The following is a 14,351-nucleotide window of genomic DNA, read 5'->3' on the forward strand; positions in this document are numbered from 1 at the left end:
TATTTTAGTTTCCTTTCTTAATACTTCAATCTTTAGCAATACATATATTGAGATGTAGTATCTTATAAAAATCAATGAAGAGGGTGCTGTCACAATATCAATAGCTAAAATCATTTTAAAATTTTGTTCTCTGGAGAAAGAAAAACCCAGTGATTACTTAGGTTTGTATTAAACAGATTGTCTGCAACACAATAATTCCCTTACTATCTTGGCAACCTGAAATGAATCCAGTAACTCTAAAGAGGTAATAAACTGTATTATCAGTTAATTTCTGTATTTTGTTTATATATTCTTTTTTCTGAGAACTGAATGCCTCATTTTATCCTCACAACAATAATCTCATGCCTCAATAAATGGTTTTATTTGGGTAATACTTATATTATGCTGGCCCACCTAGCAACTCAAAAGCATGCAAATACAAGTAAATAAATAGGTACCACTTCGATGGGAAGGTAACAGCATTTCATGTTTCACCACATGTTCTGCATTGTGATGTGATGTCATGCTGGCCACATGACCACAGAAACATCTTTGGACAACACTAGCTAAGAAACGGAAATGAATATTGCCCCTTAGAATCGGACACAATTGGACAGGGGAAATTTTTTTCTTTAGCTATATTACACTGATCTTAGACCACTTCTAGGTCATAAATGCTTGGTTTCAGAAGAACTGCATCATAAAATATAACTCATGCTGGATCTTGATTCTATTTTGGTAGCCTTCTATAATGGCTGGGAAATCCTGACCTTAGCTTATTAAAAGTAACTTCATTGGAACACAGTTGATCATTCAGTCTGCCAGGAAGTCCATTAGAATACTAGTGGAAGCGATGAATATACACAAATTCAATTACTTCCTTGGTCTCTGATTTAGGAAAGTATACCGTGATCATTTGTAAAAGCATACATTTCTACCTTGTAGATATATTTCCTGAATTCAATTTGATCAATACCTGATGATAATTCAACTGAGGAGGTCAAATGAAGCTTAATTGATGTTGTGCCCATTTATTGAGATTATATCTGTATGAATATTGTCACAGGAGTTTTCTCTTTGTGTCTATCAGTTTTTGGCCATGACAAGTTTTGAGAACTGGAAAACATTCCACTGTGACCTGTCCTTTCAGATAACTAAAAAACAGGAACTATTACAGTGTTATTCCTATCCTACAAAGTTCTCCAACACTGCAGTTAATTTTATAGTCTCCTGAGTGGCTGCTACATAAGAGGGCCTCTGTACTTTTAGAATACTCGTTTAAAATTTCCATTTGAAACCTTGAAAATATTTTAATCTGTTTACAAGTAAAAAGTGGGAGGGGATATTATTTTCTGAATTAATAATACTAAAGTAGGTCACCTTTAATGTACAGCTGATAGTTGTTTCCTGTTCACTTGCAAGGCGAGTAGCTTGTATTGCTATGGAGAAGACTAAACAAGAGCAGCAGGCAAGCTGTACTTGGTTTGGAAAGAAAAAGAAGCAGTACAAAGACAAATATTTAGCAAAGCACAATGCAGGTGAGAAAAATACAAATCTATCTCAGACGTTCCTAAAATTGGTGCACTGTTAGCTTTTTAAACATTAATATTAATTTCCCAGGGACATGTTTAGTTGCAAAAAATCAATATGTTCAAACACATTTAGCAGAAAAAGGAAATGTAATTATTAGCTAAATTTAGTTAGCTATTTGCCTCTAGAGCAAAATAAGTATTGAGGTGGGGGGGGAGAGATAAATGCTAGGTAATCTAAGATTTTGTGCATGCATATGTTTGAAGCTTAAATATGCATTTCTGGTCATTATTAATAATTATGCAGATGAATTAAAGAAACATAATTTTCATCATTTTATTTTTTTAATTCCTTCAGAGTTTGAGCATATTTTATTATAATATAAATGAAACTAAACATATTCTAAATTATTCTGTATTATTTGAGTTTGGATTATTTTTAATTACTAAATCAAAAAATGGCAACCATGTTAGGTAGCACTCCTTTTGAAGTTTATTTCTGTAAATAAATTGAACTGTGATATTCTGCTACTAAAGGAAATGTGTAACTGGGAGATTTAAATATATTTGTATATGTTAAATGTCCTTAATTGTATAAAGAGTGTGTATGTGTGTGTGTATTTAGTGTCATATATATATATATATATATATATATATATATATATATATATATATATATATATATATATATATATATATATATATATATATATATATATATATATATATATATGTTTTCTGAGGTTTTCGCGGGTGTTACTATGTAGGTCTCTAGTTGTTCGGGTTTTCTCCCGCGTAGAATTGGATATGTCTTTGCGACGTTTCGACGAAGTCACATTCGTCATCTTCAGGCTGCTGCTGACTACTTCAGGTTTGGTGTTTCCAGGAGTAGTGACTCTACTACTCTACTTCCACTACTCCTGGAAACACCAAACCTGAAGTAGTCAGCAGCAGCCTGAAGATGACGAATGTGACTTCGTCGAAACGTCGCAAAGACATATCCAATTCTACGCGGGAGAAAACCCGAACAACTAGAGACCTACATATATATATATATATATATATTTAATGTCATATATATTTAGTTCGAATCTCAGTAAGGGTATGGCTAAACCATAGGATTATATAGTATTAAAATTAAAATGCGAAGGTGGAGAGAACAGCCTCACATCACCAATCATCCCCAGGATTGCCTAACACTCTTCAACCCCATGCCAGTTGGTAGAGGCAATTCTTGACACTCTTTCTGAAAGTCAGAAGAATGGCGGTCCACCTCATCTCTGAGAGCAAGGTGTTCTAAAGGACAGGGGTAATAGCAGAGAAGGCTATCTTCCTGGATCCTGTTAGGTGAAATTAACACATTCTTCACCAGTTGCAACTTCCAGATGCTCTTGAAGGATAGTCTTAAGTATAGCACATTGAAGTAGCCTATACAGGAGATGACCAGAGTATGAGTGACTGAAGGGCTTCTGAATCCAGGAAAGGGTTAGGGTTAGGTTTAAGTTGAGCAAAGATGTTCCTAGCATGACTGTTAGCTGCTTATAGGCCAGGAGTCTTGAGTCCAGGATGACCCTCAGATTACACACTGGTCCATCTGTGACAGTTCAACTTCATTCAGGACAAAGATGATAAACCTTTTCAGGTTATGGATAAACCTTGGCAGGCAGAACCTCAGGAACAACCCCAGACTCCCTTTGAAATCTCACTAGGTCCCTCAGTTGCTGGAGGCAGACCAATCAAATAAATTGGGCCTCCTTGCAGAAGAGGATAGCATATGAAAATGTCAAGGTCACCAGGACATGATCTCACTATGATAGGATGGACAAGGAAAACTCTATTCTCAGATCACATTACTACTGAGCCAACAAAAGAGCCATGTTCCAAGTCAGGATAGGCCAATAGTAGCCATAAAATTCTGCTTCTGAGAGGAGCTTCAGGAATGGCAAAATGAAGTCCCCTGAGACCATAAACCTTGGGAGCTCCACTGCCAACCCTGAGATGACAAGCAGGGAGATTGCTACACATCAAGGAGACTGGTACAGCAGCAACATTCCTAGCTGATCATGTGAGTCTATCTTCAGAAACAGGGTCTCACAACCAGCAACTTTTAGAACAGCATCAACAGACTTTTGAATGACAACTGCTACATCCCTCTCCCCTGCCCTGGAATCTAGGCTTGTGCCACACCTGAAATCCTGCCAGGCACCTTTTGACCCGCACCTTTTGGCCCAGTCATGATAATCCAGGTCAGCTTGCTCCTCCCTAATAAGGTTACAAATAAGGGGAGCTTTATTATTGACTGGCCTGGAATTAAGCAGCAGCAGCTGAAATCCTGGATCTCTGTGAGTCTGTTTACCAGGGTTTGTGTCAGAGGTTCTGACCAGTTCTGGAGAACCAGTAGTGGAAATTCTGAGTAGTTTGGAGAACCAGTAAATACCACCTCTGACTGGCCCCACCCCCATTTATTCTCTGCCCCCCCGAGTCCCAGCTGAATGGGAGGAAATGGGGATTTTTCAGTAACCTTCCCCTCAAGTGGGGAGGGAATGGAGATTTTACAGTATCCTTCCCCCGCCAGTCCCACCAAGCCATGCCACACCCACAAAAACAGTAGTAAAAAAAATTGAATCCCACCACTGGTTTGGGCCTAAGCAAAGAAGACCAGAATACACCACTGGTACCAAACCTCAGGGGCATCTTCCCCAGTAACAACCCTCTGCTTCTCATCAAAATGTCCCATCCCCATCACCATCTGAATGTACCACTCTGACCCAGACCCCCAGAGTATACATTTTCCCCCAACTCTGGTTCCCCTGGCTCTGGATCCCTTCCTCCATTCATATTATCTAATCACCCTCCTATCAATCGAGACAAGCCCCCACAGAACTTTAGTTTTCATTATACTGCCTGGAGCCTTAAGCAATTGATCCATTTCCCATCCAACTATATCACCCTAGCCATCCTCTTCCACTGACTGGCAAGATGGTACTCCAATAATTTCCCTGCCTCCCAAATATCACTTAAGAAAGTGGGTAATAAACACACACACAGACTCATTCACTCTCAGGTCTATCCACCACCTATTGTCTCCCTGAGAGGCCCATCCTATCACAGGGATACTTCTCAACCCACATGCAGTCCCTATTGAATCAGTCTCCATGAGCCTCCCCTGGGGAGGGGACACTGGACATTTGCTGCTTTTGCTACTTGCCACAGTGCTGCCTGCCATTAGCTACCCACCTGGAATGTCCACCTATATGGGTAGGTTTTGTTTTAAGAAGATGTGGTAATAAATATGGTTGAACAGATGGGTTCATTTGTATTTGGAAGAGAAAGAAGAATCAGAAGCATTTACTTTCTGGAATGTTCTAAATTTGCCAGAAGAAACATAAACTTTTGAGGTTTCTAATATTTTTTACCAGACAAAAAGTCATCAGGTCTGCATGGTAAAAATGAAAATGAAAGGTGGAAGGGATCAGAACACTTGCAAATATATTTAATTTAAATTCCATCCATGAAGATTTTATCAAGTCAAATCAGGGGATTTTTTCACTTTTTTGTCTGAAGAGCTCAAAAGTTTGCACATTTTGATGTGTGTGTGTGTGTATTTGAAAAGTTGGAAAACAGAAACCCAGGTATAGTTCCACAAGAGTACTTACGTTAGAAAAGCTGCATTTTTGTCAGAATTCTATTCAAATGTCTGTATGTATTAAAATGCAAGTATGATAAGCAATACAGGTCCTTTCCATCACTTATCTTATCTTTGCTTATAGAGTAATGTCAATTACTTTTTATTTTTTATTTTTTGATATTATGTGAACAGTTAAAAGTATTGTATTATTAATATAAATGGTGATTTCAGCAAATATGAAGACCACGGCTGCTCTTTAGTTACTCACCTGTTAAGAGATAATTAATAGCAGAGATAGGTCTTCGTACAAAAAAAAACTTTTTAAAGCAACATTTTGAATCAATATTCCTCACTTTCCCATTCCTCCTCTTGTATTTCCATGCTATGGCTTTCTCCACCTTTTAATATGTTTTTATTCTAAATAACTGCTTATTCCAAGTTGCTCATCTGCATTCTTTCTAGGGGTATGTATATTATTTCCTAGGATTTTTGTTTCTTTAAAAAAATATTAAAAGTTTTGAATAGCAAATTTTATTAAAGTTTATTAATAGTAAAGGATAACACAAACTAGAAAAAAAGAGAAAAATGCAAGAAAAAGAAAAGTAGAAAAGCCCCTTAAGAACGTGACTTCCCACCCTCATCATGGCAAGTATAAACAATCCCATAATCTCCTCTTAGATAACAAATATAAAATTCTTCATAATCTATCTCTTAACAATAGGCAAATCAAATAAATAATGCCTGCTTCACTGCAGTTTTCAGCAAAAGAATTTAGATTTTAATATTAATTACATACGTAAAACTTAATATTCCACATTTCAACTCTTAACTATAAACAAAATGCTCCCAATATCCTAATGTAAACAAAATAAAATAAAACCCAAGTTTAATATAACTAAGATAGATAATTTCTCCTTTACTAAAGGATAAGCTCCAATATGCAGTATTCCAAAAGTTCCACTTCTCTACTCTATAAGCATGTCCACATTTCACAGATATTAAGTAATTTCAGTATCCAAATATAAACAAAAAACTAAATAACAGAAAGAAATAATTTCTCCTTTGCAAAGTTTACAAAGGTCTCCAAATTTCCTTACTTTGAATTAAAATGAACAGTTTAAGGTAGTTTAAGTACTATAAAGTTAGGATTATGTAGAGTAATTATAGGGGGAAAGACATTTATATGATATTAAATGTAACCAAATCCAGTATATCCAGTGGTGGGATTCAAATAAGATAACAACTGGTTATCTGCCCTAATGACCGGCTGGGTAGGTGTGACTGGGTGATCATGTGACTGGGTGGGCGTGGCCAATTCAACATCACTCATGTCAAGGGACGCATCACCTCACCCAGTCTTTTGTGACTGTGAGGATGCTGCAATGGTCATAAGTGTGAAAAACGGTAAGAAGTCACTTTTTTCAGTGCCATTGTAACTTTGAATGGTCACAAAAGGAACTGTTGTAAATCAAGGATTACCTGTACGAAAATGGAGGAATACACACTGAAGATCAATGACAGTCACAGCTGTCATGGAAACCTAAACCATTCTGTCTGAATACCTTCCTTTTCATCAGCAATACCTGCAACCCAGAGTTACAAATCAGGCAGCGTGCCAGAGCACCTTGAGGAATTAAAATCGTTAAATGCAACAATTACTATCAGCAGCCAATTCCTGTTCATAAAGAGAAACCAGAGACGTCATTTAAGCTCTCCAGAAAGTGGGTGGGCATACTTGGGCTACAAAATGGCAAGCTAAAGAGACAAATAAACTAAGTATATAGGGGACCCAGGTTCAAGTCTCTGCCCTCCCAAGCTTGTCAAGATCACAATAAAATTAGTACATGCCACAGATATTTAAATAAACTTCAAGCCTTTGTTGGAAGAAATATTCATCTCGTTCAGTTCCAAGCTGGGAGAAAAACACTGGAAATATGGAGGCTGATTGGAAAGATGGTTTAATGATGAAGCAGAACCACATCTCTCTGAGATGATGTAATGAAAATGTCGGGGTTCCAGTAACACCCCCAACGAAATAAGACTCCAAGGCTTGAAGCTCCTCAAAGTTCTATTGTACTAGAGATGTCATATTGGCACATCTGGGAAAAGCTTCCCAAAAGAAAGTCTAAGCACCTATCCAGCACCCACATGTTCATCACATGATCCAATCAAAACACTGTTCCAACTGGAGATGCCTCCTAGTCATACCCCTCCAGGTGCAGGGCAGAATGTCCTTGACTCTCAGAATGTTATTATGACTATATATATCTCCCCAGTTCCTTACAATTCGCCCTCCCAGTTTCCCACAGACTAAATGTGTCAGATATGAAGATCCAATGCCCAAGATGGTTTCCAGGCCTGAGTGAAGGGGCTTGTGTCCTGAAAGGGTGTTGGACAATTCCTATTGTGTCTTAATGTCTTTCCTCTTTGTTCAGATCTCTCTGCAGGGAATTTTTGCCTATGAATAGGGCTATTAAGGAAGATGGGGGCTGCTTTCTCCCTCTAAGAAAACATGTTTCTCCATTTCTCATCCAGGGAAAAATATTATTTTTAAAATTTCTCAAAATATTCCATTCTTCTAGGAGAGGGCTGGGTGCGAACTTTCTACAATTGGTGACATGTTACTAATCCTTATTATCATGAGAGAGAATAAAACGAATTGGAAGGAGGATCCACACTATCAGTGCACAATCATGGCCACTCCAAAACAATTTGGCCACTCCAAAACAATGCAATAGAGTTCTGTCCGAAAGATGCTTTTTCAAGCAGCAACTGGACATTACCTAGTTATTGCAGGCGAGGGCTGTGCTACTCTTTGCATGTTGCACCTTCTGCAAAGTTGCAAGTTGCTCATACCTCCCTCTATGGCAGAGATTTCCAGTCCCATCATGAGCTGCTTGGCCATGCCCATATTTCAGAGCTCTAGTCACAGGACTGGCCCATTGCTCATCCTGGAGCAACTCCTCCACCTGCGTGCACAGTGGACCACCAAACTTATCTTGCGAACCACCGGTTTGTGACCTCTGCTATAGAAAGCACAACATAGCTGAAACGATTGAATCAAATTCATAGGATCTTACACAATTCCTCAAAGATGTCTCCAAATGCCATTACAAGTGGTCCTTGAGTTAGAACAGTTGATTTAGTGACTGTTTGAAGTTACAACGGCACTGAAAAAAGTGACTTACCATTGTTTTTCACACGTACAACAGTTGCAGTATCTTCATGAACATGTGATCAAAATTCAGCCACTGACACATACTTATGAAAGTTGCATTGTCCTGGGTCAGGTGATGACCTTTTGCAACCTTCAGACAAGAAAAGTCCATGTGGAAGCCAGATTCATTTAACAACCATGTTGTTAATTTAACAAGTACAGTGATTCACTTAACTGTGGAAAGAAAGGTCATAAAACGGCAACAACTGTATCACTTAGCAATAGAAATTTTGGACATGTCCAGGTCTGCCTATATTTCCTATTTTCCTGTTCTTTATATTTTACCTCTTGCTTGAAATCAATGCTTTTAAAAAAAATAAAAATAAAAAACCAGATATTTTTAATTTAAATTGGATTTTTTTATTTTAATCGCATTGTTTTTATTTTTATCAAATTTATTTTAATAAATACTTTTGGAGTAAAAATCTATCTAAAGATAGTTTTCTATTTAAGATACATTAATAATTTAGTTTATTCAGCATAAAATGGAGCTTAGTTACGTAGCATGAGGCTGTATATTTTGCAATATTACATTTTGGTAAACTCATTCAATGAATCCAAGCTCTGTAAGCTGAGATAACACAAATTCACACAAAAATGTCTCAGCAACAGAAATTTGGGGCTCAGTTGTGGTTGTAAGTCGAGGATTACCAATGTAAGTTTCTTGTCTTCTTATAACTCCAAATCAGAAAACACTTTTTCTAAGTCCATAAAACTTTTTATAGCTAAAACTTGTAAAAATGCATCTTCATATTCTTAAATTTTCCAACTTTGTCACTCTGCAAGTGTCTAATTTCTTTGAAACATTTAATAACACTGGAGAACAAAGATTTTGCTTCCTGAATACTTTAGGGTGTATCTTACATCCTTAAGTATTTAGGAAGGTATTTTTATTGATCCATAGATCAAATACATCACCAATGACAAGCGGTTCAAAGTTTTATTAGTGGGTCCAGAGAAAATTGCCTGGGAAGCATTCAAATTTTCTTGGCAATTACATAGCACCAAACCACCATTCAAACCATTTAACTGGATGATAAGCTTCTTACGGCACACAAGATTATGATGTGCAACATGTGACTAAAGATTCATTTTCTGCATTCACACTTAGACTTTCCTGAAAATCTAGGTGCAGTCAGTGATGAACATGAATGTATCAGATTTCACCAGGACATTTTCACAATGGAAAAATAATATCAGGGCAACTAGAATCCATCAAGGCTGGCTGACTATTCTTGGACACTGCAGTGTGATGCATCAGACATTGAGTATAAACAAAAAGCAGCAAAACATTTTTAGCCCTATTGAATTCATGCATGTGTCAGAAACATCATGCAATTAAATATATTATAGTTATTAAATGTTAATATCATGTTTCTCAAGTTACCTATGTGATGCGGTTATTTTGAAATTATATTTGTGTTCAGTTTAAAGGGGTCTTTCATAATCACCAAAAGATTCTCCTGTGTGCTGCTTGGGGAATCCAAGCATGGGTTAACTTTGTCCATTAGCCTAGAGACTGAGTTATGTAAATTGCTGACCACGCCTCCTCTGACCAGATGGGCTCAGTTTCTTAACTCAGTCCAGCCGTAAGAGACGTATATCAATTCTTCTCCTGACTATTGAGACAAATTTATACCTTATTTTGGATTTTTTCGCTTGAGTGTATTTTCTTGGATTGGAGGAAGCTTGTGTATGGACAGGGGAGAGGCGGCAGTTCGCTGCCTGCCCAGTTCCCTCGTGCCTCGTTAACTCGCTCAGGTATTTGAATTGCCCTTGCTAACTGCTAGCTATTGGGTTTCTGATTGCAGGCTATTGGAGCCTCACAGGGCGTTGGCAACAAATGTTCGTTGTGTTTTTGGGCTTGAGATCAGGTCGCTTGTGTGTGCCGGCTTGCACCTAGCCGCCGAACAGCTGTTTTCGGAGCCAGCAAACGCCCGCCGTTCGCGGCTCGGCTCCTGCTGTGAACGATGGGGCCAGCTCGCCGTGCGCAGCGTGGTTTTTCCCCCACCACTGCCCTGTGGGCCGTTCTGAGGGCGCGCTTTGCCGCGCTGGTCGGTTTATGGCTGGGAAAGCCAAGGAAGCACCTTTTCGTTCCCTGATGGGTTTGAAATTTGGCGCCGGAGTTGCGGCCGCCATTTTGGGGCCGTTTGGAGCACAGGCGCCGTAGGGGTTGGGCGTTGCCTTTCCTCGCGCTTTAAAAGGGGACTGCTGACTCATCGGCCCTCCCTTTCTCATTCGCTTCGGCTTTGTTTACTCTGGGAAAGTTCCTGGCATTGCTGCTGACCACGAGGTCCTTTGTTTTGCAAGTGAATGCTGTGCTTTGAGCCTTTTGAGTCTTTTTGCATCTAATCATTGCAATGGCTGACCATTCTTCTCTGGGAGGTACAGTTGAGCCCTCTGTTGATAACCAGGGTACTGCCCAGGCGGGGGTTAGTTCGAGGCCTGGCAGGGCCGCATCTAGAACAACCAGCCAGAGGCCCAGGGAGGCCTCCGGGGCCCCTGATAAAAGCCACAAAAAGAAAGACAAGTCTAAATCAACCTCCAAAGCTTCAGGGGAGGGCAGGATTCCCCCCCTCCGCGCCTTTACCTCAGCATATTTCGCCTGTTCCCCAGACAGCAGGGCATCAGACCTGGTCCCCGGATCGAACCCTCCCCGCTATTTCTGAAACTGGACTGGGGGGGTGGGGCTCCAACCCCCTTCTCTGTATTGCCTTCTGTATTGCCTGAGGCCCAGGCTGCTTTGGCCTTCTTATTGCCTCATGCTGAGCCTTCAGCTACATTTACTCCCAACTGCTGCAGGCTTAAGGCCTATGGAAGGCTATGATCAGGGCCTATCCCCTGATCCAAGGTGGCGCAGTGGTTAAATGCAGCACTGCAGGCTACTGCTAGATCAGCAGGTCAGCGGTTCAAATCTCACCGGCTCAGGGTTGACTCAGCCTTCCATCCTTCCGAGGTGGGTAAAATGAGGACCCAGATTGTTGGGGGCAATATGCTGACTCTCTGTAAACCGCTTAGAGAGGCCTGAAAGGCCTATGAAGCGGTATATAAGTCTACTGCTATTGCTATTGCTATTGATATTTACCAGATGATCTCTGCAGCCATTTCCAGGGGGGTGGATGCTGAGCTGCTTCGAAGGCACCAGGCCCCGGTGATTGCTAGTTCACAAAGTGGCCCTCCTATCCCACCTCCTCAGGTAGGTCTGCCTGATCTGCAAGCAGGGCCTTCTTCTTCTCCTCCTCCCTCTACTTATAGTGAGGATTTGGCCTTGGTGGAGGAAGGGGAGCTGATTGATAGGGAGTTCTCTGATGATGAGGGCCTGATCTTTGATCGGCCTAATTCTTCTAGCCTATTTAGGCCTACTCTTTTCAAATCTTTATTGTTTAAAGCTAAGGCCACTACCCACATGGGAGAGGCTGCTTCCAAGAACAGTTTGGCTGTAGGCCTCGACACTACTGAGCGCCTCTTTGCAGAACCAGTCTCGTTGCAGGAAGTGATTCCTTCCCCAAAGCTATTCATGGATCTCATTCAGAAGCAATGGGATCAACCGACTGCGGTTACCCCACCCAGCCACGGGGAAAGGAAGTTGTATACTTCTACCCCTGACCTGGAAAACATTTTGCAATTCCCAACAGTAGATCCGCCAGTAGCAGCCCTGGCATCTCCTGCCCTGATTCCATCTGAAATCTCTGAGGGTTTAAAGGCAGAGGACCATAAAGCTGAAACAGTAATTCGGAAAACTCATCAGGCTGCGGCCTGGGCCTTGCGTGCTGCTACTGCAGCATCGTTCTTTAATAGAACTTCTGTACTTTGGCTTAAACAGTTGCAAGAGAGACTATCCCCTGATGAAGTACGTCTTCACCAGGACGTTACTAAAATCATGGCTGCCTTGGAGTTTTCGGCGGACACCACACTTAATGCTGCCAAGTTTGCTTCTCGCGCTGTGGTGTCCAATGTGGCGTCTCATCGCCTCTTGTGGCTTCGCCATTGGCAGGCCGACATTAAGTCTAAATGGTGCCTGGCATCCACGCCCTTCAAGGGCGGGGCTTTGTTTGGATCCGTTCTTGATCCCATACCCATAGAGACCAGGGACAAGCGCAAGGTGCTTCCCTCTTCAGCGGGGCGCAATACCAGGCAGCAGCAACCATATAACAGACGCCAGTCCTTTCGGGGAGGCTATTCTGGTTACTCAGCAGCCCCATTTGTTCCCAGTTACAACAGGGGTTTTCACCAGTCCCAGGACCACGGCCAGGACTGTGGGGGGGCCAGGGATAGGGGCCGCCAACAGCACCAGATGCAATCCCACAACAGGAGGTCCTTTCATGGCTCCGGGAACTGGTCCTTTTGGAGGTACCGGTGACTCGCAGAGGGAGGAATCAGTGGGTGGGCGTCTGCTGGCCTTCACTCATCAGTGGGCGGAAACCACCTCCGACGCCTGGGCCCTTCAGGTGGTGAGGCTGGGCCTCACACTAGAATTTCTCTCCATCCCCCCAAGACGGTTCATCAGGTGTCCCGTACCCAGGTGCTCAGTAAAGCGGCATCTCATGGAAGCCGAAATACATCATCTCATCTCAATCAGTGCAATAGAACAAGTTCCCGAAGGGCAGGAAGGTCTAGGGTTTTACTCCATCCGCTTTCTGGTACCCAAAGGCTCAGGAGGGTGGCGAGCCATTCTAGATCTAAAAAGACGCTATTGGTACATCAAGTATCAGAGGTTCAAGATGCAGTCGTTAAAGAGCATTCTGGCATCCATCCGCCAAGGCGACATGATGACATCAATCGACATCAAGGAGGCGTACCTCCATGTGCCCATTCATCCAGCTCATCGACGGTTCCTCCGCTTCCAATTTGCGGGCCGTCATTTCCAGTACCGGGCCTTGCCTTTCGGCCTTTCATTGGTGCCCCGCACCTTTACCAAGCTCCTGGCGGTGGTAGCGGCCTCTCTTCGTTCGGTTCCAGTGAGAGTGAATTGCTATTTAGACGACATCTTGGTCCTGTCACCATCCCGGGACCAGGCCCTGTGGGATCATCAGGTGACAATGGACTCCCTGCGGAGGCACGGGTTCGTTCTGAATCTTCCCAAGAGCCATCTGCAGCCAACTACATCGCTGCTTCACTTAGGGACCGTCATCAACTCTGCCACTTGCGAGGTCTTCCTGTCCCTGGAGAGGCGCCAGAGCATCCAACGTCTGGGAGCTCAAGTTTCAGCCTTACGACTCGTGCCCCTGGCCTTGCTCTCTCAGCTGTTAGGGAAGATGATTTCTTGCATCGACATCGTTCCCTGGGCCAGGTTTCACACACGACCACTCCAATGGTTCCTGCTTCCTTATCAAAGGTCTCACATCAGTCATTCTCAACTAAAGGTCCGTCTTTCACCCAAAGCCCTCAGATCCCTTCGATGGTGGGCGTCCTCCAAGATCCTCAAAGGATGCCCGTTCAAGGAGCCGGAGCGAATCCAGGTTACGACAGACGCCAGCCTGTTTGGATGGGGCGGCCATGCCCTGGATCGGGTGGCACAGGGGCGTTGGTCGGACTGGGAGTTATCCAACAGCATCAATTGGCTAGAGCTACGGGCCATCAGACTGGCCCTGTGAGAATTTCAGGACATTGTGACTCACAAACACGTACTGATCCTGACAGACAATGTGGCCCCCAAGGCGCATGTCAACCGCCAAGGGGGCACGCATTCCAGAGCCCTCATGATGGAGGCGGAGAAATTGCATCATTGGGCGGAGTCCAGACTGTTGTCCCTTCGAGCAGAACACATTTCGGGCGTAGCCAACGTCCAGGCGGATTGGCTGAGCAGAGCCACAGTGGATCATGCGGAGTGGCAGTTACATCCCAACCTCTTCCAGCAGATTTCTCTCCGGTTCGGCTGTCCGATGGTGGACCTGTTCACGCAGCCTCACAATGCGCAGCTGCCCCGTTTCTTCTCCAGGTATGTGACTCCCGGAGCAGAGGGAGTGGATGCCTTGCGCAGTCCGTGGCCGGCCGGCCT

At 42.5% G+C, this 14,351-nt stretch overlaps 1 protein-coding gene across 21 annotated transcripts in view; it reads left to right on the forward strand.

Annotated features, from left to right (window-relative positions):
- Positions 1 to 14,351, forward strand: part of CASK (calcium/calmodulin dependent serine protein kinase) — a 333,687-nt gene that overhangs the window by 272,381 nt on the left and 46,955 nt on the right. For all 21 annotated transcript variants that reach the window (XM_087721747.1, XM_087721750.1, XM_087721748.1 and 18 more), the window contains one exon: positions 1,402 to 1,517. In XM_087721747.1, the coding sequence (XP_087577873.1) occupies positions 1,402 to 1,517 (116 nt within the window). The remainder of the gene's footprint in view (positions 1 to 1,401; positions 1,518 to 14,351) is intronic.

Source organism: Thamnophis sirtalis, unplaced genomic scaffold, assembly GCF_051295495.1.
Source record: "Thamnophis sirtalis isolate CommonGarterSnake01/CBP01778 unplaced genomic scaffold, rThaSir2_p1.2 scaffold_8, whole genome shotgun sequence".
Taxonomy (NCBI): Eukaryota; Metazoa; Chordata; class Lepidosauria; order Squamata; family Natricidae; genus Thamnophis; species Thamnophis sirtalis.